Raw genomic sequence first — 27769 nt, 5'->3', positions numbered from 1 at the left:
GCTGCGGAGGATAAGTTCATTAGAGTTAACTGCTCCTCAGATTGCAGGCCAAAAATAAATGCTTCACAGAGTTCAAGTAACAGACACATCTCAACATCAACTGTTCAAAGGAGACTGTGTGAATCAAGCCTTCATGGTCGAATTGCTGCAAAGAAACTTTTACTAAAGAACACCAACAAGACAAAGAGACTTGCTTGGGCCAAAAAACAGCAGCACTGGACATTAGACCGGTGGAAATCTGTCCTTTGGTCTGAGATTTTTGGTTCCGACCGCCGTGTCTTTGTGAAACACAGAATAGGTGAACGGATGATCTCTGCATCTGTGGTTCCCACCGTGAAGCAAGGAGGAGGAGGTGTGATGGTGTGATGGTGCTTTCCTGGAGACACTGTCTGTGATTTATTTATAATTCAAGGTACACTTAACCAGCATGGCTACTACAGCATTCTGCAGTGATACACCATCCCATCTGGTTTGTGCTTAGTGGGACTATCATTTGTTTTTCAACAGGACAATGACCCAACACACCTCCAGGCTGTGTAAGGGCTATTTGACCAAGAAGGAGAGTGATGGAGTGCTGCATCAGATGACCTGTCCTCCACAATCACCCGACCTCAACCCAATTGAGATGGTTTGGGATGAGATGGACTGCAAAGTAAATGAAAATCAGCCAACAAGTGCTCAGCATATGTGGGAACTCCTTCAAGACTGTTGTAAAAGCATTCCAGGTGAAGCAAGTTGAGAGAATTCCAAGAGTGTGCAAAGCTGTCATCAAGATAAAAGTTGGCTACTTTGAAGAATCTCAAATATAAAATGTATTTTGATTTGTTTAACACTTTTTTGGTAAATACACGATTCCATATGTGTTATTTCATAGTTTTGATGTCTTCACTATTATTCTAAAATGTAGAAAAAAGTTAAAAATAAAGAAAAACCCTGGAATGAGTAGTTGTATCCAAACTTTTGACTGGTACTGTATATGCTTTCGTTGTCAGGATTAATTTACACTTCAAGGCTATTTGTACAAGACGCATATTCGAATACCTCCAGAGGTGGTCGGGAAGATCTAATCACAATCAGATCACAATGCGTCATTTGATCGTGCACGCATTTATTCGCAGGTGTAAACAATCAGAATGTGGACCAGATCAGGACAACAGACGCATGTTAGAACCAGGTATAAACAGGGCTAGAGTAAAGCTTATAGGAGGGACACATCCATAGGCTGTGTATCAAATGGCATCCTAGTCCCTTGATAGTTTATCCTCCTTTTGACCAGGTTCCTGGATCTGGTCAATATAGGGACTAGGGTGCCATTCGGGATTGAAACGGTTTTTATTTTCTGTATGACCTAGCAGCATCCATTTTGTACATGACTATTGCATGGTCCTCTTTCACATGCTATTTTACAACATGGTCTCATTATGTCAAAATAGTGACATTTAACCATTGTAGTTATATGTCCCACTATGCTGCATAAGGGTGAGGTAAAACATTATTTGCAGTTATTCAGTGAAATTAAATCCAACCCTTATACACTAACACTATTATAAGGATCACATCCTGAGGAATTGATACCGACTATGAAAATACATCTTCAGGTTGCCGATTTAAAATTAAAATACAATAATACATGTTATCATAATCGGCAGTGATACTTTTAAATAAATAAAAAAAATGGTAAACCATTTCAGTTATAAACAGATGGAAATAAACAAATAATGTGGTAATGATGATATCTCTTCATAAATATGTTTATGTATCTGCTGATAACAGATTGTCACCCTGTGTTCTATCGAAATTAGAAAATGTGTTAAAAAAAATATGGCAACATATAGTGCACTACATTTTGTTTTTAGCAGGAACTGTTCAAAAGTAATGCACTATGTAGGGAATATGGTTAGATTTGGGACAGAGCCATAGTGTGCTGCACATTTGTTTAAACAATCAGCCAGATCTGTCCAGTAATAATACCAGACATAGTTCTCCCCAGAGTGGGTGAGTGTGAGGAGTTCATTTGTACCTCCTGTTGGGTGCTCTCTCTGTTGAATTTGTGAATCAGAGATGGTGACTACAGATTCTCCAAGGGCAGATAAGGGTAAATCCAGATGAATCTGTCAGCAGCAGAACATATTCATTTAGATAGCAGTGGTTGAACTAAAAACAAAATGCTGGTCGAAGGTGCTCACGGACCATATTCACAAAGCGTCTCAGAGAAGGAGTTGTGCCTGTTAAATCATGATGATCAGCATCCTCCTACTAGATCAGCATCCTCCTACTAGATCAGCATCCTCCTACTAGATCAGCATCCTCCTACTAGATCAACATCCTCCTCCTAGATCAGCATCCTCCTCCTAGATCAGCATCCTCCTACTAGATCAACATCCTCCTACTAGATCAGCATCCTCCTACTAGATCAGCATCCTCCTACTAGATCAGCATCCTCCTACTAGATCAACATCCTCCTCCTAGATCAGCATCCTCCTCCTAGATCAGCATCCTCCTACTAGATCAGCATCCTCCTCCTAGATCAGCATCATCCTACTAGATCAGCATCCTCCTCCTAGATCAGCATCCTCCTACTAGATCAGCATCCTCCTACTAGATCAGCATCCTCCTACTAGATCACCAACCTACTCCTAGATCAGCATCCTCCTACTAGATCAGCATCCTCCTACTAGATCAGCATCCTCCTACTAGATCAGCATCATCCTACTAGATCAGCATCCTCCTCCTAGATCACCAACCTACTCCTAGATCAGCATCCTCCTACTAGATCAGCATCATCCTACTATATCAGCATCATCCTACTATATCAGCATCATCCTACTATATCAGCATCCTCCTAATAGATCACCAACCTACTACTAGATCAGCACTCCTACTAGATCAGCACTCCTACTCCTAGAAATAGCACTGCTACCCTGAGACTCTTTGTGAATACGGGCCCTGGTTTGGTGATACTTACTGTTTGGATCAATGTTTTCACACAGTTCCGTCTTGGCCTCTCCATTGGGCCTGTCACTGGTCTTGTGTGAGAGGCGTGTTGTCAGGGACGCGGCCGTCACCACCGCCTTGAAGCTCCTCTTCCTCTTCTGGACATTAAGCTCCGGATGGAAGATGATGACGTAGACTTTAGGAATGTAAAGCATCCCCAAGGCCACCGAGGCACTAAGATTCATAGAGATACAGAGGGTGGTGGTCTGGATATATAGCTGGAGAGAGAGAGAGAGGAGGAGAGTTAGTGGTGGCACTAGAGGCACTGAGATTCATAGAGATACAGAGGGTGGTGGTCTGGATGTACAGCTGGAGAGAGAGAGAGAATAAATTACCAAAACACTGGATGGAGGTGGTGGGGGGATTAGAACACAGAACTGTCAGAGAGAAGCATGGTGGTGGTGGGAGGATTAGAACACAGAACTGTCAGAGAGAAGCATGGAGGTGATGGGAGGATTAAAACACAGAACTGTCAGAGAGAAGCATGGAGGTGGTGGGAGGATTAAAACACAGAACTGTCAGAGAGAAGCATGGAGGTGGTGGGAGGATTAGAACACAGAACTGTCAGAGAGAAGCATGGAGGTGGTGGGAGGATTAAAACACAGAACTGTCAGAGAGAAGCATGGAGGTGGTGGGAGGATTAAAACACAGAACTGTCAGAGAGAAGCATGGAGGTGGTGGGAGGATTAAAACACAGAACTGTCAGAGAGAAGCATGGAGGTGGTGGGAGGATTAGAACACAGAACTGTCAGAGAGAAGCATGGAGGTGGTGGGAGGATTAGAACACAGAACTGTCAGAGAGAAGCATGGAGGTGGTGGGAGGATTAGAACACAGAACTGTCAGAGAGAAGCATGGAGGTGGTTAGTAAAGTAATTGCCTTTCCACGACACTTTAAACACAGACGATCTCTGCTAAACATACAACCAACATGTGTATCTATCTCTCTGTGACCACCGATAACGTTGACTACAAATACAAAGTTGGCAATGTCTTTACAATTGTTACAAATATGCTTCAAATGAAAACTGAGGTGACTGCATTAAAGACAAATAGAGTATACATAGGCCTTCCCAATATTGAGTTGCCCCCCCAAAGTGTCGAAAGCATTCCACAGGGATGCTGGCCCATGTTGACTCCAATGCTTCCCACAGTTGTGTCAAGTTGGCTGGATGCCCTTTTGGTGGTGGACCATTATTGATACACATACGGGAAACTGTTGAGCGTGAAAAACCCAGCAGCGTTGCAGTTCTTGACACACTCAAACTGGTGCGCCTGGCACCTACTACCATGCCACGTTCAAAGACACTTAAATCCATGTCTCAATTATCTCACGGCTTAAAAATCCTTCTTTAACCTGTCTTTTCCCCTTCATCTACACTGACTGTAGTGGATTTATCAGGTGACAACCAATAAGGGATCATAGCTTTTACCTGGATTCACCTGGATTCACCTATGTCATGGAAAGAGCACTGTCCACTCAGTGTATATGAATCATATTGAAATACATTTCTTGTTCAATGAATTGAGTTCTATTTTGCTAATTGCAGCCTAGCCTACTGTCATTTTGCCTCAATATATTTCACTATGTGTAACAACATGTGCGCAATGATGTGCCAAATCTGTGATTTACCGCAATATTATTATTGGGTTAGCATTAGAATAAGCCGCCTGAATATAGGTGGTAATATCTCTCTAGGAGCTGATTCGTGTTCAGTATTGTAGAGTAATTGGGGGCGGCAGGTAGCCTAGTGGTTTAGAGCGTTGGACTAGTAACCGAAAGGTTGCTAGATTGAATCCCCGAGCTGACAAGGTACAAATCTGTCCGTTCTGCCCCTGAATAAGGCAGTTAACCCACTGTTCCTAGACCTTAATTGAAAATAAGAATTTGTTCTTAACTGACTTGCCTAGTAAAATAAAAAAATATAATGTTAAGGTAAGATTTGAACGGAAAATGCTGATCTGAGACCAGCGCTGCCTTTCTTGTCGATCTTCTTGTCGATCTGTCGGTACGGAGACGCTTAGTGAACATTAGCTCTGCGTGGTGTTTCAGGGGGAAACTCACGTTACACTTTCAGCCATTGTAGGAAACGATGATTCTCAGGAAACATAAAACCCATAACCGGATTCTAGTGCCAAGCAGAGACGCATCAGTTTCCAAACTGTGGTATGACGAGAGGATCTACAATAACTCCCAACCGTCCAATGAAGGCCACGAAACTACCCATAAGGCCACTGAGTTTGGTCCATAGAATTACAATTACTACAATATAATTACCACAATATAATTACCACAAGGAGCTACCTACCACAATTCCATGGGTGGAACAACTGCATAGTGAGAGATGTAGCATGGTGGGTGTGGCTTGCTCCTTTTCACTATAAGTGTGTAACGTGTAGCGTGGTGGGTGTGGCTTGCTCCTTTTCACTATAAGTGTGTAACGTGTAGCATGGTGGGTGTGGCTAACTCCTTTTCACTATAAGTGTGTAACGTGTAGCATGGTGGGTGTGACTAGCTCCTTTTCATTATAAGTGTGTAACGTGTAGCATGGTGGGTGTGGCTAACTCCTTTTCACTATAAGTGTGTAACGTGTAGCGTGGTGGGTGTGGCTAACTCCTTTTCACTATAAGTGTGTAACGTGTAGCGTGGTGGGTGTGGCTAGCTCCTTTTCACTATAAGTGTGTAACGTGTAGCATGGTGGGTGTGGCTAACTCCTTTTCACTATAAGTGTGTAACGTGTAGCATGGTGGGTGTGGCTAGCTCCTTTTCACTATAAGTGTGTAACGTGTAGCGTGGTGGGTGTGGCTAGCTCCTTTTCACTATAAGTGTGTAACGTGTAGCATGGTGGGTGTGGCTAACTCCTTTTCACTATAAGTGTGTAACGTGTAGCATGGTGGGTGTGGCTAACTCCTTTTCACTATAAATGTGTAACGTGTAGCATGGTGGGTGTGGCTAACTCCTTTTCACTATAAATGTGTAACGTGTAGCGTGGTGGGTGTGGCTAGCTCCTTTTCACTATAAGTGTGTAACGTGTAGCATGGTGGGTGTGGCTAACTCCTTTTCACTATAAGTGTGTAACGTGTAGCATGGTGGGTGTGGCTAACTCCTTTTCACTATAAGTGTGTAACGTGTAGCATGGTGGGTGTGGCTAACTCCTTTTCACTATAAATGTGTAACGTGTAGCATGGTGGGTGTGGCTTGCTCCTTTTCACTATAAGTGTGTAACGTGTAGCTTGGTGGGTGTGACTTGCTTCTTTTCACTATAAGTGTGTAACGTGTAGCATGGTGGGTGTGGCTAACTCCTTTTCACTATAAGTGTGTAACGTGTAGCGTGGTGGGTGTGGCTAACTCCTTTTCACTATAAGTGTGTAACGTGTAGCATGGTGGGTGTGGCTAACTCCTTTTCACTATAAGTGTGTAACATGTAGCATGGTGGGTGTGGCTAACTCCTTTTCACTATAAGTGTGTAACGTGTAGCATGGTGGGTGTGGCTAGCTTCTTTTCAATATAAGTGTGTAACGTGTAGCATGGTGGGTGTGGCTAACTCCTTTTCACTATAAGTTTGTAACGTGTAGCGTGGTGGGTGTGGCTAGCTCCTTTTCACTATAAGTGTGTAACGTGTAGCGTGGTGGGTGTGGCTAACTCCTTTTCACTATAAGTGTGTAACGTGTAGCATGGTGGGTGTGGCTAACTCCTTTTCACTATAAGTGTGTAACGTGTAGCATGGTGGGTGTGGCTAGTTTCTTTTCACTATAAGTGTGTAACGTGTAGCATGGTGGGTGTGGCTAGCTCCTTTTCACTATAAGTGTGTAACGTGTAGCATGGTGGGTGTGGCTAGCTCCTTTTCACTATAAGTGTGTAACGTGTAGCGTGGTGGGTGTGGCTAGCTCCTTTTCACTATAAGTGTGTAACGTGTAGCATGGTGGGTGTGGCTAGCTCCTTTTCACTATAAGTGTGTAACGTGTAGCATGGTGGGTGTGGCTAACTCCTTTTCACTATAAGTGTGTAACGTGTAGCATGGTGGGTGTGGCTAACTCCTTTTCACTATAAGTGTGTAACGTGTAGCATGGTGGGTGTGGCTAACTCCTTTTCACTATACATGTGTAACGTGTAGCATGGTGGGTGTGGCTTGCTCCTTTTCACTATAAGTGTGTAACGTGTAGCTTGGTGGGTGTGGCTTGCTCCTTTTCACTATAAGTGTGTAACGTGTAGCATGGTGGGTGTGGCTAACTCCTTTTCACTATAAGTGTGTAACGTGTAGCGTGGTGGGTGTGGCTAGCTCCTTTTCACTATAAGTGTGTAACGTGTAGCGTGGTGGGTGTGGCTAGCTCCTTTTCACTATAAGTGTGTAACGTGTAGCATGGTGGGTGTGGCTAGCTCCTTTTCACTATAAGTGTGTAACGTGTAACATGGTGGGTGTGGCTTGCTCCTTTTCACTATAAGTGTGTAACGTGTAGCGTGGTGGGTGTGGCTAGCTCCTTTTCACTATAAGTGTGTAACGTGTAGCATGGTGGGTGTGGCTAGCTCCTTTTCACTATAAGTGTGTAACGTGTAGCATGGTGGGTGTGGCTTGCTCCTTTTCACTATAAGTGTGTAACGTGTAGCATGGTGGGTGTGGCTAACTCCTTTTCACTATAAGTGTGTAACGTGTAGCATGGTGGGTGTGGCTAACTCCTTTTCACTATAAGTGTGTAACGTGTAGCGTGGTGGGTGTGCTAGCTCCTTTTCACTATAAGTGTGTAACGTGTAACATGGTGGGTGTGGCTTGCTCCTTTTCACTATAAGTGTGTAACGTGTAGCGTGGTGGGTGTGGCTGTAACGAGCCTCCTCCTTCTCTTCATCCGAAGAGGAGTAGCAAGGATTGGACCAACGTGCAGCGGGTTGTGAATACATAATGAACTTTATTAACAAGACGAAACTAAACACACGAAGACTTACGAACTTACATGAAACGAAGAACACACGAACAGGAACAGACAAACCGAAACAGTCCCGTGTGGTAACATCTACTGACACGGAAGACAATCACCCACAAACAAACAGTGAGAACAACCTACCTTAATATGACTCTCAATCAGAGGAAACGTTAAACACCTGCCTCTATTTGAGAGCCATACCAGGCAACCCAAAACCAACATAGAAACAGAAAACATAGACTGCCCACCCAAAACTCACGCCCTGACCAATAAACACATACCAAACAACAGAAAACAGGTCAGGAACGTGACAGAACCCCCCCCTCAAGGTGCGAACTCCGGGCGCACCCCTACAACTCAAGGGGAGGGCCTGGGTGGGCATCTGTCCGCGGTGGCGGCTCCGGCGGTGGACGAGGACACCACTCCACCACTGTCTTTGTCCCCCTCCTTAGCGTCCTTTGAGTGGCGACCCTCGCCCCCGACCATGGTCCAGGAACCTTCACTAAGGCCCCTCCTACATAGAGGAGACAGCTCAGGACAGAGAGGTAGCTCAGGACAGAGAGGTAGCTCCGGACAGAGAGGTAGCTCCGGACAGAGAGGTAGCTCCGGACAGAGAGGTAGCTTAGGACAGAGGGACAACTCTGTACTAATGGCAGCTCCGGACTGAGTGGCAGCTCCGGACTGGGTGGCAGCTCCGGACTGGGTGGCAGCTCCGGACTGAGTGGCAGCTCCGGACTGAGTGGCAGCTCCGGACTGAGTGGCAGCTCATGACTGTAGGGCAGCTCATGACTGTAGGGCAGCTCATGACTGGAGGGCAGCTCATGACTGGAGGGCAGCTCATGACTGGAGGGCAGCTCATGACTGGAGGGCAGCTCATGACTGGAGGGCAGCTCATGACTGGAGGGCAGCTCATGACTGTAGGGCAGCTCATGACTGTAGGGCAGCTCATGACTGTAGGGCAGCTCATGACTGTAGGGCAGCTCATGACTGGCTGGCGGCTCTGGCAGCTCCTGACTGGCTGGCGGCTCTGGCAGCTCCTGACTGGCTGGCGGCTCTGGCAGCTCCTGACTGGCTGGCGGCTCTGGCAGCTCCTGACTGGCTGGCGGCTCTGGCAGCTCCTGACTGACGGACGGCTCTAGCGGCTCCTGACTGACGGACGGCTCTAATGGCTCGGGACAGACGGGCGGCTCTAATGGCTCGTGGCAGACGGATGGCTCAGAAGGCGCTGGGCAGACGGATGGCTCAGAAGGCGCTGGGCAGACGGATGGCTCAGAAGGCGCTGGGCAGACGGATGGCTCAGAAGGCGCTGGGCAGACGGATGGCTCAGACGGCGCTGGGCAGACGGATGGCTCAGACGGCGCTGGACAGACGGATGGCTCAGACGGCGCTGGGCAGACAGATGGCTCAGACGGTGCTGGGCCGACAGATGGCTCTGCCCTGCTGAGGCGCACAGTAGGCCTGGTGCGTGGTGCCGGAACTGGAGGTACCGGGCTGACGGCACGCACCTCAGGGCGAGTGCGGGGAGAAGGAACAGTGCGTACAGGGCTCTGGAGACGCACTGGAAGCCTGGTGCGTGGTGTAGGCACTGGTGGTACTGAGCTGGGGCGGGAAGGTGGCTCCGGATATACCGGACCGTGTTGGCGTACTGGCTCCCTTGAACACTGAACCTGCCCAACCTTACCTGGTTGTATGCTCCCCGTCGCCTGACCAATGCGGGGAGGTGGAATAACCCGCACCGGGCTATGTAGGCGAACCGGGGACACCATGCGTAAGGCTGGTGCCATGTAAGCCGGCCCAAGGAGACGTACTGGTGGCCAGATATGTAGAGCCGGCTTCATGGCACTTGGCTCAATGCTCAATCTAGCCCTACCAGTGCGAGGAGGTGGAATAACCCGCACCGGGCTATGCACACGTACAGGAGACACCGTGCGCTCTACTGCGTAACACGGTGTCTGCCCGTACTCCCGCTCTCCACGGTTAGCCTGGGAAGTGGGCGCAGGTCTCCTACCTGCCCTAGACCCACTACCTCTTAGCCCCCCCCCAAGAAATTTTTGGGTTGTACTTGCGGGCTTTTCGGGCTTCCGTGCTAGACGCGTCCCCTCATAACGCCGGTTCCTCTCTCCGGTTTCCTCCGCTCTCCGAGCTGCCTCCAGCTGTTCCCATGGGCGGCGATTAACTCCAACTTTAGCCCATGGTCCTTTTCCTTCCATGATCTCCTCCCAAGACCAGAAATCCTGCTTCGTGCGCTGTCCGTTAACCCGCTGCTTGATCCGGGTTTGGTGGGTGATTCTGTAACGAGCCTCCTCCTTCTCTTCATCCGAAGAGGAGTAGCAAGGATTGGACCAACGTGCAGCGGGTTGTGAATACATAATGAACTTTATTAACAAGACGAAACTAAACACACGAAGACTTACGAACTTACATGAAACGAAGAACACACGAACAGGAACAGACAAACCGAAACAGTCCCGTGTGGTAACATCTACTGACACGGAAGACAATCACCCACAAACAAACAGTGAGAACAACCTACCTTAATATGACTCTCAATCAGAGGAAACGTCAAACACCTGCCTCTAATTGAGAGCCATACCAGGCAACCCAAAACCAACATAGAAACAGAAAACATAGACTGCCCACCCAAAACTCACGCCCTGACCAATAAACACATACCAAACAACAGAAAACAGGTCAGGAACGTGACAGTGGCTAGCTCCTTTTCACTATAAGTGTGTAACGTGTAGCATGGTGGGTGTGGCTAGCTCCTTTTCACTATAAGTGTGTAACGTGTAGCATGGTGGGTGTGGCTTGCTCCTTTTCACTATAAGTGTGTAACGTGTAGCATGGTGGGTGTGGCTAACTCCTTTTCACTATAAGTGTGTAACGTGTAGCATGGTGGGTGTGGCTAACTCCTTTTCACTATAAGTGTGTAACGTGTAGCATGGTGGGTGTGGCTAACTCCTTTTCACTATAAGTGTGTAACGTGTAGCATGGTGGGTGTGGCTAGCTCCTTTTCACTATAAGTGTGTAACGTGTATGTTGGCTCCCTGCAGTGTCAAAGCTGAATGTACAAGCAGATTGACCAGGTCTATATAAGGATCCCTAGGGTCGTTCTCAGATTCATTAGAATAGTATCCTATTCCTTAAATAGTGTAATACTTTTGATCTGGTCTAAATTAGTGCACTACATAGGGAATAGGGTGCCATTTGGGACGAAGCCCTTGGTTTTAGATTCATGGGCATTTTTGTTTTCCTTGCACCTCACAGCACCACATCTCCAGAGTGAGAATGGCGCAGGAAGTCACAGGTTGAATCACACTGAGAAGATAACAGTTGTGGAAATCGGAGCCCAGAGGGTCTGCAGGGGGAACATCTCAGTACTATCTGCACATGATGCCATGTACATTCCAAATGGTACTTTATTTTGGCAGAGTGCAAATCAGAGGGAATGAAAACAGGAAGCTGATGACACATAAAGGAGAGGGATGATCTGAACTTTCAAATCAATACCTGGAATTTAAAAGGCCTACTGAGAGACCAGACCTATAGAGACTGGACCTATAGAGACCTATATAGACTAGACCTATAGAGACTAGACCTATAGAGACCTATAGAGACTAGACCTATAGAGACTAGACATATAGAGACCAGACCTATAGAGACTATACCTTTAGAGACTGGACCTATAGAGACTGGACCTCTAGAGACCTATAGAGACTAGACCTATAGAGAACGGACCTATAGAGACTAGACCAATAGAGACTAGACCTATAGAGACCAGACCTATAGAGACCAGACCTATAGAGGCCAGACCTATAGAGACCAGACCTATAGAGACCAGACCTATAGAGACCGGACCTATAGAGACCGGACCTATAGAGCCCGGACCTATAGAGACTAGACCTATACAGACTGGACCTATAGAGACCGGACCTATAGAGACCGGACCTATAGAGACCGGACCAATAGAGACCGGACCAATAGAGACCGGACATATAGAGACTAGACCTATAGAGACCGGACATATAGAGACTAGACCTATAGAGACCAGACTTATAGAGACCAGACCTATGGAAACTGGACCTATAGAGACTAGACCTAAACAGACCAGACCTATAGAGACCGGACCAATAGAGACTGGACCAATAGAGACCGGACATATAGAGACTAGACCTATAGAGACCGGACATATAGAGACTAGACCTATAGAGACCAGACTTATAGAGACCAGACCTATGGAAACTGGACCTATAGAGACTAGACCTAAACAGACCAGACCAATAGAGACCGGACCTATAGAGACAAGACCTATAGAGACCAAACCTATAGAGACTGGACCTATATAGACCAGACCTATAGAGACTAGACCTATAGAGACCTATAGAGACCAGACCTATAGAGACTAGACATATAGAGACCAGACCTATAGAGACTATACCTTTAGAGACTGGACCTATAGAGACTGGACCTCTAGAGACCTATAGAGACTAGACCTATAGAGAACGGACCTATAGAGACTAGACCAATAGAGACTAGACCTATAGAGACCAGACCTATAGAGACCAGACCTATAGAGGCCAGACCTATAGAGACCAGACCTATAGAGACCAGACCTATAGAGACCGGACCTATAGAGACCGGACCTATAGAGCCCGGACCTATAGAGACTAGACCTATACAGACTGGACCTATAGAGACCGGACCTATAGAGACCGGACCTATAGAGACCGGACCAATAGAGACTGGACCAATAGAGACCGGACATATAGAGACTAGACCTATAGAGACCGGACATATAGAGACTAGACCTATAGAGACCAGACTTATAGAGACCAGACCTATGGAAACTGGACCTATAGAGACTAGACCTAAACAGACCAGACCTATAGAGACCGGACCAATAGAGACTGGACCAATAGAGACCGGACATATAGAGACTAGACCTATAGAGACCGGACATATAGAGACTAGACCTATAGAGACCAGACTTATAGAGACCAGACCTATGGAAACTGGACCTATAGAGACTAGACCTAAACAGACCAGACCAATAGAGACCGGACCTATAGAGACAAGACCTATAGAGACCAAACCTATAGAGACTGGACCTATATAGACCAGACCTATAGAGACTAGACCTATAGAGACCTATAGAGACCAGACCTATAGAGACTGGACCTATAGAGACCAGACCTATAGAGACCAGACCTATAGAGACCAGACCTATAGAGATCAGATATATAGAGACCAGACCTATAGAGAACAGACCAATAGAGACTAGACCTATAGAGACCTATAGAGACTAGACCTACAGAGACCAGACCAATAGAGACCTATAGAGACCAGACCTATAGGGACCTATAGAGACCAGACCTATAGAGACCAGACCTATAGAGACCAGACCTACAGAAACCAGACCAATAGAGACCTATAGAGACCTATAGAGACCAGACCAATAGAGACCAGACCAATAGAGACCAGACCAATAGAGACCAGACCAATAGAGACAAGACATATAGAGACCTAAAGAGGCCATACCTATAGAGACCAGACAAATACAGACCAGACCTATAGAGACCAGACCTATGGAGACCAGACCTATAGAGACCTATAGAGACCAGACCTATAGAGACCAGGCCTAAAGAGACCAGACCTACAGAGGCCAGACCAATAGAGACCAATGGAGACCAGACCTATAGAGACCAGACCTATAGAGACCAGACCTACATAGACCAGACCTATAGACACCAGACCTATAGACACCAGACCTATAGAGACCAGACCTATAGAGACCAGACCTATAGAGACCAGACCAATAGAGAACAGACCAATAGAGACTAGACCTATAGAGACCTATAGAGACTAGACCTACAGAGACCAGACCAATAGAGACCTATAGAGACCAGACCTATAGAGACCAGACCTACAGAGACCAGACCTATAGAGACCAGACCAATAGAGAACAGACCAATAGAGACTAGACCTATAGAGACCTATAGAGACCAGACCTATAGAGACCAGACCTATAGAGACCAGACCTACAGAAACCAGACCTACAGAAACCAGACCAATAGAGACCAGACATATGGAGACCTAAAGAGGCCATACCTATAGAGACCAGAAAAATACAGACCAGACCTATGGAGACCAGACCTATAGAGACCTATAGAGACCAGACCTATGGAGACCAGGCCTATAGAGACCTATAGAGACCAGACCTATAGAGACCAGACCTATAGAGACCAGACCTATAGAGACTAGACCAATAGAGACCAGACCAATAGAGACCAGACCTATAGAGACATTTAGAGACCAGACCTATAGAGACCTAAAGAGACCAGACCAATAGAGGACAGACCAATAGAGATCAGACCTATATAGACCAGACCTATAGAGACCAGTCCAATAGAGACCTATAGAGACCAGACCTATAGAGACCAGACCGATAGAGACCAGACCAATAGAGAACAGACCAATAGAGACCAATGGAGACCAGACCTATAGAGACCAGACGTATAGAGACCAGACCTACATAGACCAGACCTATAGACACCAGACCTATAGAGACCAGACCTATAGAGACCAGACCTACAGAGACCAGACCTATAGAGACCTATAGAGACCAGACCAATAGAGACCAGACCGATAGAGACCAGACCAATAGAGAACAGACCAATAGAGACCAGAACAATAGAGACCAGACCAATAGAGACCAGACCTACAGAGGCCAGACCAATAGAGACCAATGGAGACCAGACCTATAGAGACCAGACCTACATAGACCAGACCTATAGACACCAGACCTATAGAGACCAGACCTATAGAGACCAGACCTACAGAGACCAGACCTATAGAGACCTATAGAGACCAGACCAATAGAGAACAGACCTATAGAGACCAGACCTATAGAGACCAGACCAATAGAGACCTATAGAGACCGGACCTATAGAGACCAGACCAATAGAGACCAGACCAATAGAGACCAGACCTATAGAGACAAATAGAGACCAGACAAATAGAGACCAGACAAATAGAGACCAGACCTATAGAGACCAGACATATGTAGACCAGACCTATAGAGACCTATAGAGACCAGACTTAAAGAGACCAGACCTAAAGAGACCAGACCAATATAGACCAGACCTATAGAGACCTATAGAGACCAGACCTATGGAGACCAGGCCTATAGAGACCTATAGAGACCAGACCTATAGAGACCAGACCTATAGAGACCAGACCAATAGAGACCAGACCTATAGAGACCAGATCTATAGAGACCAGACCAATACAGAACAGATCTATAGAGACCAGACCTGTAGAGACCAGGCCTATAGAGACATTTAGAGACCAGACCTATAGAGACCTAAAGAGACCAGACCAATAGAGGACAGACCAATAGAGATCAGACCTATATAGACCAGACCTATAGAGACCAGACCAACAGAGACCTATAGAGACCAGACCAATAGAGAACAGACCAATAGAGACCAGAACAATAGATACCAGACCAATAGAGACCAGACCTACAGAGACCAGACCAATTGAGACCAATGGAGATCAGACCTATAGAGATCAGACCTATAGAGACCAGACCTACAGAGACCAGACCTATAGAGACCAGACCAATAGAGACCAGACCTATAGAGACCAGACCAATAGAGACCAGACCTATAGAGACTGGACCTATAGAGATCTACAGAGACTAGACCTATAGAGACTAGACCTATAGGGACTAGACCTATAGAGACCTATAGAGACTAGACCTATAGAGACTAGACATATAGAGATATATAGAGACTAGACCTATAGAGACTGGACCTATAGAGACTGGACCTATAGAGACATATAGAGACTAGACCTATAGTGAAAGGACCTATAGAGACTAGACCTATAGAGACCAGACCTATAGAGACCAGACCTATAGAGACCAGACCTATAGAGACCGGACCTATAGAGCCCGGGCCTATAGAGCCCGGACCTATAGAGACTATACCTATAGAGACTAGACCTATAAAGACCAGACCTATAGAGACTGGACCAATAGAGACTAGACCTATAGAGACCGGACCAATAGAGACTGGACCTATAGAGACTAGACTAATAGACACCAGACCTATAGAGACCAGACCTATAGAGACCGGACCTATAGAGACTAGACCTATAGAGACCAGACTTATAGAGACCAGACCTATGGAAACTGGACCTATAGAGACTAGACCTAAACAGACCAGACCAATAGAGACCGGACCTATATAGACCAGACCTATAGAGACCAGACCAATAGAGACTAGACCTATAGAGACCTATAGAGACCATACCTATAGAGACCAGACCTATAGAGACCTATAGAGACCAGACCTATGGAGACCAGGCCTATAAAGACCAGACCTATAGAGACCAGACCAATAGAAACCAGACCTATAGAGACCTATAGAGACCAGACCTATGGAGACCAGGCCTATAGAGACCTATAGACACCAGACCAATAGAGACCAGACCAATAGAGACCAGACCAATAGAGACCAGACCTATAGAGACCAGACCTATAGAGACCAGACCAATAGAGAACAGATATTTAGAGACCAGACCTGTAGAGACCAGACCTATAGAGACATTTAGAGACCAGACCTATAGAGACCTAAAGAGACCAGACCAATAGAGGACAGACCAATAGAGATCAGACCTATATAGACCAGACCTATAGAAACCAGACCAATAGAAAACATACCAATAGAGACCAGAACAATAGAGACCAGACCAATAGAGACCAGACCTAAAGAGACCAGACCTATAGAGACCATACCTATAGAGACCTATAGAGAGCAGACCTAAAGAGACCAGGCCTAAAGAGACCAGACCTAAAGAGACCAGCCCTATAGAGACTGGACCTATAGAGACCGAACCTATAGAGACTGGACCTATAGAGACCAGACCTACGGAGACTAGACCTACAGAGACCAGACCTACAGAGACCAGACCTATAGAGACCAGACCTATAGAGACCAGACCTATAGAGACCAGACCTATAGAGACCAGACCTATAGAGACCAGACCTATAGAGACCAGACCTATAGAGACCAGACCTATAGAGACTAGACCTATAGAGACCAGACCTAGAGACCTATAGAGACCAGGCCAATATTGAACAGACCTACAGAGACCTGACCTATAGAGACCAGACCTATAGAGATCAGATCTATAGAGACCTTTAGAGACCAGACCAATAGCAACCTATAGAGACCAGACCTATAGAGACTAGACCTATAGAGACCAGACAAATAGTGACCCGACCTATAGAGACCAGACCAATAGAGACAAGACCTATAGAGACCAGACCTATAGAGACCAGACCTATAGAGACAAGACCTATAGAGACATATAGAGACCTATAGAGGCACCAATATAGATCTATAGAGACCAGACATATAAAGACCAGACCTCATAGAGAACCAGACCTATAGGACCTATGAGACCAGACTAAGAGTCCAGATTATAGAGACCAGTACCAAAGTGACCTATAGAGACCAGGACCAATAGGAGCCCAGGACCAATAGAGACAAGACCTATAGAAACCAGACAAAAGAGCCCAGACTATAGAGACCAGACCCATAGAGACATTAGAGACCAGGACAAATAGAGGACCAGACAATAGAGGACCTAAAGAGGAACCAGGACCTAAAGAGACCAGACCGAAAGAGACCCAGATCTATCAGGAGACCAGACTATAGGAGACAGAACCTATAGAGACCATAGAGACCAGACCTAAAGAGGACCAGGGCTAAAGAGACCAGACCTAAAGAGACCAGAACCTATAGAGGACCAATAAGACGCGGACCTATAGAGGACCAGGACTATGGAGACCAGACCTATGGAGACCAGACCTATAGAGACCAGACCTATAGAGACCAGAATATAGAGACCAGACCTATAGAGACAGGACCTATAGAGACGAACCAGAGTATGACTAGACATATAGAGAGACCAGACCTATAGGAAACAGACTATAGAGACCTGACCTATAGAGACCAGACTATAGAGACCTTTCGAGACCAGACATAGAGACCGATCTATAGAGACCTTTAGAGACAGACAATAGCAACCTATAGAGTCCAGACCTATAGAGAACTATGACTATAGGAGACCTATATAGACAGAACATAAAAGACCACGGACCAAATAGAAACCCCAGACCTATAGAGACCCAGACCTTTAGAGACCAGACCTATAGAGACTATAGAGACCAGATTTATAAAAAGACCAGACAATAGAACCAGACTATAGAGACCAGACCTATAGGACCTATAGAGACATTAGAGACCAGACCTATGAGACTGTATATAGAGACCAGACCTATAGGAGAACAGACTGTAGAGACCAGGACATAGAGACCAGATCTATTAGAGACCAGACAATAGAGGACCAGATCATAGAGACCAAGACCTATAGAGACCAGACATTAGAGACCAAGACCCTATAGAGATCTAAGAGACCAGCACCTTATAGACCAGACCTATAGAGACCAGTAACTATAGAGAGGACTATAGAGACCAGACCATAGAGACCAAAAAAGACCCGACCTATAGAAACCAGGACCAATAGAGACCAGACAATAGAGACCCAGGACCAATAGAGACCAGACCAATAGAGGACCAGACCTATAGACAGACCTATAGGACCAGACCTATAGAGACCAGACCTATAGAGACCAGACCTATAGAGACCAGCACTATAGAGATTCTATAGAGACCTGACCATAGAGACCAAAAAAGACCAAACCTATAGAGACCGACCATAGAGACCAGACCAATAGAGACCTATACAAATAGAGAAACCAGACGATAGGACCAGGACCTATAGAGACCCATAGAGACCAGCCCAATAGAGAGCCTATAGATTACTACACCTATAGAGACAAGACCAGTAGAGACAGACTATAGAGACCAGACCTATAGAGAATTATAAAGGACCAGACCTATAGAGGGACCAGACCTATTAGAGGGACCAAGACCTATAGAGACCTATAGAGACCAGACCTATAGAGACCAGATCTATAGAGACCAGACATTAGTGACCTATAGAGACCAGACCAAAGAGACCAGACCAATAGAGACCAGACCTATAGAAACCAGACAAATAGAGCCCACGACCTATAGTAGACAGACCCATAGAGACTAGAGACCAGACAAATAAGACCAGACCAATAGAGACGAAAAGAGACAAGACCTAAGAGAGAGACAAGACTAAAGAGACAGACATAAAAGACGCTACCAGATCTATAGAGACCAGACCTATAGAGACCAGACCTATAGAGACCAGAGCCTATATGAGACCTATAGAGACCAGACCTATAGAGACCAGACATCAGAGAGCGATAGAGACTGACCTATAGAGACCAAAAAAGATCAGACACATAGAGACAAGACCAATAGAGACCAGACCAATAGAGACCCATACCAATAGAGACCCAGACCGATAGACCAGACTATAGAGACCCATAGAGACCGGACCAATAGAGACCTATAGATACTACACCTATAGAGACAAGACCTGTAGAGACCAGACCTATAGAGACCAGACCTATAGAGACTTATAAAAGACCAGACCTATAGAGACCAGACCTATAGAGACCAGCCTATAGAGACCTATAGAGACCAGACCTATAGAGACAGCTCTATAGAGACCAGACCATTAGTGACATATAGAGACCAGACCAATAGAGACAGACCAATAGAGCCAGACCTATAGAAACCAGACAAATAGAGCCCAGACCTATAGAGACCAGACCCATAGAGACATTTAGAGACCAGACAAATAGAGACCAGACCAATAGGACGAAAAGAGACAAGACCTAAAGAGACAAGACCTAAAGAGACCAGACCTAAGAGACCAGACCTAAAGAAACCAGAATCTATAGAGACCAGAACCTATAGAGACCAGACCTATAGAGACCAGACCTATAGAGACCTATAGAGACCCAGACAAAGAGGACCAGACCTAAAGAGACCAGGCCTAAAGAAGACCAGCCCTATAGAGACTAGACCTATGAGGACCAAACATATAGAGAATGGACCTATAGAGACCAGACCTACGGAGACTAGACTACAGAGACCATACCTACAGAGACAGACCTATAGAGACCAGAAACTATAGGGACCAGACCTATAGAGACCAGAACTATAGAGACCAGACCTATAGAGACCAGACCTATAGAGACTAGAACCTATAGAGACCTATAGAGACCAAGCCTATAGAGACAGACCCTATAGAGACCTGACCTATAGAGAACAGACCTATAGAGACCTTTCGAGACCAGACCTATAGAGACCAGTCTATAGAGACCTTTAGAGACCAGACCAATAGCAAACTATAGAGACCGACCTCTAGAGAGCTAGACCTATAGAGACCTATAGAGACCAGACATAAAAAGACCAGTCCAATAGAAACCAGACCTATAGAGACCAGACCTATAGAGACCTATAGAGACATATAGAGACCAGACCTATAGAGATCTATAGAGACCAGACCTATAGAGAACAGACCTGTAGAGACCAGACTTATAGAGACCAGATCTAGAGAGACCACCTATAGAGATCGATAGAGACCAGACCCTATAGAGACCAGGCATATAGAGGACCAGACATATAGAGACTATAGAGACCAGACCAATAGAGACCTATAGAGACCAAGACCTATAGAGACCTAAAGAGACCGGACCTATAGAGACCAGACCTATAGAGACCATACCTGTAGAGAACAGACTATAGAGACCAGACCTATAGAGACTTATAAAGACCAGACATAGAGACCAGATCTAATAGACCAGATTATAGAGACCAGACCAATAGTTGACCAGACCTATAGAGACCAGACCTATAGAGACCAGATCTATAGAGACCAGACCATAGAGGACAGACCTATAGAGACAGACCTATAGAGACTTTAGAGACCAGCCTAAGAGATCAGATTATAGAGACCTTTAGAGACCACGAGCAATAGCAACCTATAGAGACCAGACCTATAGAGACTAGACCTATAGAGACCAGACAAATAGTGACCCGACCTATAGAGACCAGACCAATAGAGACAAGACCTATAGAGACCAGACCTATAGAGACCAGACCTATAGAGACAAGACCTATAGAGACATATAGAGACCCTATAGAGACCAATATAGATCTATAGAGACCAGACATATAAAGACCAGACCTATAGAGACCTATAGAGACCAGACCTATAAAGACCAGACCTATAGAAACCAGACCTGTAGAGACCAGACCTATAGAGACATATAGAGACCATATATATAGATCTATCAGACCAATAAAGACCAGACCTATAGAGACCAGAGCTATAGAGACCAGAGCTATAGAGACCTAAGAAGACTAGACATATAGAGACCAGACCAATATTGACAGACCTTTAGAGACCTATAGAGACCTATAGAGATCTATAGAGACCCGACCATGAGGACTATAGAGACCAGACCTATAGAGACCAGACCTATAGAGACCTAAGAGACCAGACATAAAAAGACCAGAACCAATAGAAACCAGCCTATAGAGACATAGAGACCATATATATAGATCTATCAGACCAATAGAGACCAGACCTATAGAGACCAGAGCTATAGAGACCAGACCTATAGAGACCAAAGAGATAGACATATAGAGACCAGACCCTATAGGACCAGACCTATAGAGATCTATAGAGAACTGAAAAATAGAGACCCGACATATAGAGACCAGACTATAGAGACCTATAGAGACCAGACCAATAGGACCTTTAGAGACCAGGACTATAGAGACCAAAAAAGACCAGGACTATAGAGAAAAGGACCAATAAAGACCAGACCAATAGAGACCAGACCAATAGAGACCAGACCTATAGACCAGACCTATAGAGACCCATAGAGACCAGACCAATAGAGACCTATAGATACCAGACCTGTAGAGACCAGACCTGTAGAGACCAGACCTATAGAGACCAGACCTATAGAGACCTATAGAGACCAGACCTATAGAGACCAGATCTATAGAGACCAGACCAAAAGTGACCTATAGAGACCAGACCAATAGAGCCCAGACCAATAGAGACAAGACCTATAGAAACCAGACAAATAGAGCCCAGACCTATAGAGACCAGACCCATGAGAGACATTTAGGGACCAGACAAATAGAGACCAGACCAATAGAGACCTAAAGAGACCAGACCTAAAGAGACCAGACCTAAAGAGACCAGATCTATGAGGACCAGACTAAGAGACCAGACCTATAGAACATATAGAGGACAGACCTAAAGAGACCAGGCCTAAAGAGACCAGACCTAAAGAGACCAGACCTATAGAGACCGAACCTATAGAGACCGGACCTATAGAGACCAGACCTATGGAGACCAGACCTATGGAGACCAGACCTATAGAGACCAGACCTATAGAGACCAGAACTATAGAGACCAGACCTATAGAGACCAGACCTATAAATACCAGACCTATAGAGACTAGACCTATAGAGACCTATAGAGGCCAGACCTATAGAGACCAGACCTATAGAGACCTATAGAGACCAGACCAAGTGAGAAAAGACCAAGAGAGACCAGACCTATAGAGACCAGACCTATAAAGACAAGACCTATAGAGACATATAGAGACCCTATAGAGACCAATATAGATCTATAGAGACCAGACATATAAAGACCAGACCTATAGAGACCTATAGAGACCAGACCTATAGAGACCAGACCTATAGAGACCAGACATAAAAAGACCAGACCAATAGAAACCAGACCTGTAGAGACCAGACCTATAGAGACATATAGAGACCATATATATAGATCTATCAGACCAATAAAGACCAGACCTATAGAGACCAGAGCTATAGAGACCAGAGCTATAGAGACCTAAAGAGACTAGACATATAGAGACCAGACCAATATTGACCAGACCTTAGAGAACCTATAGAGACCTATAGAGATCTATAGAGACCAGACCTAGAGGACCTATAGAGACCAGACCTATAGGGACCAGACCTATAGAGGACCTATAGAGACCAGACATAAAAGACCAGACCAAAAGAAACCAGACCTATAGAGACATAGAGACCATATATATAGATCTATCAGACCAATAGAGACCAGACCTTAGAGACCAGAACTATAGAGACCAGAGCTATAGAGACCTAAAGAGACTAGACATATAGAGACCAGACCTATAGAGACCAGACCTATAGAGATCTATAGAGACCTGACATATAGAGACCAGACATATAGAGACCAGACCTATAGAGACCTATAGAGACCAGACCAATAGAGACCTTTAGAGACCAGACCTATAGAGACCAAAAAAGACCAGACCTATAGAGACCAGACCAATAAAGACCAGACCAATAGAGACCAGACCAATAGGACCAGACCTATAGACCAGACCAATAGAGAACCATAGAGAACAGACCAATAGAGACCTATAGATACCAGACCGTAGAGATCAGACCTGTAGAGACCGACCTATAGAGACCAGACTATAGAGACCTATAGAGACCAGACCTATAGAGTCCAATCTATAGAGACCAGACCAAAGTGACCTATAGAGACCAGACCATAGAGCCCAGACCAATAGAGACAAGACCTATAGAAACCAGACAAATAGAGCCCAGACCTATAGAGACCAGACCCATAGAGACATTTAGAGACCAGACAAATAGAGAACCAGACCAATAGAGACCTAAGAGACCAGACCTAAAGAGACCAGACCTAAAGAGACCAGATCATAGAGACCAGACCTATAGAGACCAGACCTTAGAGACCTATAGAGACCAGACCCAAAGGAGACAGGCCTAAAGAGACAGACCTAAAAGAGACCAGACCATAGAGGACCGAACCTATAGAGACCGGACCTATAGAGACCAGACCTATGGAGACCAGAACTATGGAGACCAACCTATAGAGACCAGACTATAAGACCAAACTATAGAGACCAGACCTAAGAGACCAGACCTATAGAGACCAGACCTATAGAGACTAGACCTAGAGAGACCAGACCTATAAAGAACAGAACCTATAGAGACCTGACCTATAGAGACCAACTATAGAGACCTTTCGAGACCAGACCTATAGAGACCAGATCTATAGAGACCTTTAGAGACCAGACCAATAGCAACCTATAGAGTCCAGACCTATAGAGACTAGACCTATAGAGACCTATAGAGACCAGACATAAAAAGACCAGACCAATAGAAACCAGACCTATAGAGACCAGACCTTTAGAGACCAGACCTATAGAGACCAGACATAAAAAGACCAGTCCAATAGAAACCAGACCTATAGAGACCAGACCTATAGAGACCTATAGAGACATATAGAGACCAGACCTATAGAGATCTATAGAGACCAGACCTATAGAGAACAGACATGTAGAGACCAGACATATAGAGACCAGACCTATAGAGACCAGACCTATAGAGACAGTATCTATAGAGACCAGACCTATAGAGACACAGCCTATAGAGACCAGACCTATAGAGATCTATAGAGACCAGACCTATATAGACAGACCTATAGAGACCAGACCTATAGAGACCTATAGAGACAGACATAGAGACCAAAAAAGACCCGACCTATAGAAACCAGACCAATAGAGACCAGACCATATAGAGACCAAGACAATAGAGACCAGACAATAGAGACAGACTACGACCTAGCAGGAACTATAGAGACCAGACCTATAGAGACTAGACCTATAGAGACCAGACCTATAGAGACCAGACCTATAGAGATCTATAGAGAACCTGACTATAGAGACAAAAAAGACCAGACCTATAGAGGACCAGACCAATAGAGACCAGACAATAGAGACCATACCAATAGAGACCAGACCGAAGACCAGACCTATAGAGACCCATAGAGACCAGACAATAGAGACCTATAGATACTACACCTATAGAGACAAGACCTGTAGAGACCAGACCTATAGAGACCAGACCTATAGAGACTTATAAAGACCAGACACTATAGAGACCAGAACCTATAGAGACCAGACCTATAGAGACCTATAGAGACCACGACCTATAGAACCAGATCTATAGAGACCAGACCATAGTGACCTATAGAGACCAGACCAAAGAGACCGACCAATAGAGACCAGACCTATAGAAAACCAGACAAATAGAGCCCAGACCTATAGAGACCAGACCCATAGAGACATTTAGAGACCAGACAAATAGAGACCAGACCAATAGAGACGAAAAGAGACAAGACCTAAAGAGACCAGACCTAAAGAGACCAGACCTAAAGAGACCAGACCTAAAGAGACCAGATCTATAGAGACCAGACCTATAGAGACCAGACCTATAGAGACCAGACCTATAGAGACCTATAGAGACCAGACCTATAGAGACCAGACCTATAGAGACCTATAGAGACCTGACCTATAGAGACCAAAAAAAGACCAGACCTATAGAGACCAGACCAATAGAGACCAGACCAATAGAGACCATACCAATAGAGACCAGACCGATAGACCAGACCTATAGAGACCCATAGAGACCAGACCAATAGAGACCTATAGATACCACACCTATAGAGACCAGATCTATAGAGACCAGATCTATAGAGACCAGACCTATAGAGACCTATAGAGACCAGACCTATAGAGACCAGACCTATAGAGACCTATAGAGACCAGACCTATAGAGACCAGATCTATAGAGACCAGACCAATAGTGACCTATAGAGACCAGACCAATAGAGACCAGACCAATAGAGACCAGACCTATAGAAACCAGACAAATAGAGCCCAGACCTATAGAGACCAGACCCATAGAGACATTTAGAGACCAGACAAATAGAGACCAGACAATAGAGACGAAAAGAGACAAGACCTAAAGAGACAAGACCTAAAGAGACAGACCTAAGAGGACCAGACCTAAAGAAACCAGATCTATAGAGACCAGACCTATAGAGACAGACCTTATAGAGACCAGACCTATAGAGACCTATAGAGACCAGAACCTAAAGAGACCAGGCCTAAGAGACCAGGCCTAAAGAGACCAGCCCTATAGAGACTAGACCTATAGAGACCAAACATATAGAGACTGGACCTATAGAGACCAGACCTACGGAGACTAGACCTACAGAGACCAGACCTACAGAGACCAGACCTATAGAGACCAGAACTATAGAGACCAGACCTATAGAGACCAGAACTATAGAGACCAGACCTATAGAGACCAGACCTATAGAGACTAGACCTATAGAGACCTATAGAGACCAGACCTATAGAGAACAGACCTATAGAGACCTGACCTATAGAGACCAGACCTATAGAGACCTTTCGAGACCAGACCTATAGGACCAGATCTATAGAGACCTTTAGGACCCGACCAATAGCAACCTATAGAGACCAGACCTATAGAGGACTAGACTATAGAGACCTATAGAGACCAGACATAAAAAGACTAGTCCAATAGAACCAGACCTCATAGAGACCAGACTATAGAGACCTATAGAGACTATAGAGACCAGACCTATAGAGATCTATAGAGACAGACCTATAGAGAACAGACGTAGAGACCAGACTTATAGAGACCAGATCTAGAGAGACCAGACCTATAGAGATCTATAGAGACAGACCTATAGAGACCAGGCATATGAGGACCAGACATATAGAGACCTTAGAGACCGACAAATAGAGCCTATAGAGACCAGACCTATAGAGACCTAAGAGACCGGACCTATAGAGACCAGACCTATAGAGACCATACCTGTAGAGAACAGACCTATAGAGACCAGACTATAGAGACTTATAAAGACCAGACCTATAGAGACCAGATCTATAGAGACCAGAATCTATAGAGACCAGACCCATGTGACCAGACCTATAGTGACCAGACCTATAGAGACCAGATCTATAGAGACCAGACCAATAGAGACCAGATCTATAGAGACCAGACCTATAGAGACCAGACCTATAGAGACCAGACCTATAGAGACCTATAGAAACCAGACCTATAGAGACCAGACCAATAGAGACCAGACCAATAGAGACCAGACCAATAGAGACCAGACATATAGAGCCCAGACTATAGAGACCAGACCTATAGAGACATTTAGAGACCAGACCTATAGAGACCAGACCTATAGAGACCAGACCAATAGAGACCAAGAGACCAGACCAATAGAGACCTAAAGACCAGATCTATAGAGACCAGACAAATAGAGACCAGACCAATAGAGACATAAAGAGACCAGACCTAAAGAGACCAGACCTAAAGAGACCAGATCTATAGAGACCAGACCTATAAAGACCAGACCTATAAAGACCAGACCTATAAAGACCAGACCTATAAAGACCAGACCTATAGAGACAAGACCTATAGAGACCTATAGAGACCAGACCTAAAGAGACCAGACCTAAAGAGACCAGATCTAAAGAGACCAGACCTATAGAGACCGGACCTATAGAGACTGGACCTATAGAGACCGAACCTATAGAGACCGGACCTATAGAGACCAGACCTACGGAGACTAGACCTACAGAGACCAGACATACAGAGACCAGACCTATAGAGACCAGACCTATAGAGACCAGACCTATAGAGAACAGACCTATAGAGACCTATAGAGACCAGACCTATAGAGACCTTTCGAGACCAGACCTATAGAGACCAGATCTATAGAGACCTTTAGAGACCAGACCAATAGCAACCTTAAGAGACCAGACCTATAGAGACTAGACGTATAGAGACCAGACCAATAGTGACCAGACCAATAGAGACCAGACTATAGAGACCAGACTATAGAGCCAGACCTATAGAGGACCAGACCTTTAGAGACCAACCTATAGAGACCAGACATAGAGACCAGTCCTTT

At 45.4% G+C, this 27769-nt stretch overlaps 1 protein-coding gene across 1 annotated transcript in view; it reads right to left on the bottom strand.

The window, feature by feature from the left end:
- Positions 1–2864: 2864 nt before the first annotated feature.
- The window catches only part of LOC120020184 (metabotropic glutamate receptor 7-like), a 460663-nt gene continuing 435758 nt past the window's right edge, over positions 2865–27769 (bottom strand). The window contains exon 9 of the mRNA XM_038963679.1: positions 2865–3212. Coding sequence (XP_038819607.1) covers positions 2865–3212 — 348 coding nt within the window. The remainder of the gene's footprint in view (positions 3213–27769) is intronic.

The sequence above is a fragment of the Salvelinus namaycush genome, chromosome 2, assembly GCF_016432855.1.
Source record: "Salvelinus namaycush isolate Seneca chromosome 2, SaNama_1.0, whole genome shotgun sequence".
Taxonomy (NCBI): domain Eukaryota; kingdom Metazoa; phylum Chordata; class Actinopteri; order Salmoniformes; family Salmonidae; genus Salvelinus; species Salvelinus namaycush.
This window is presented reverse-complemented; position numbering and strand designations above follow the sequence as displayed.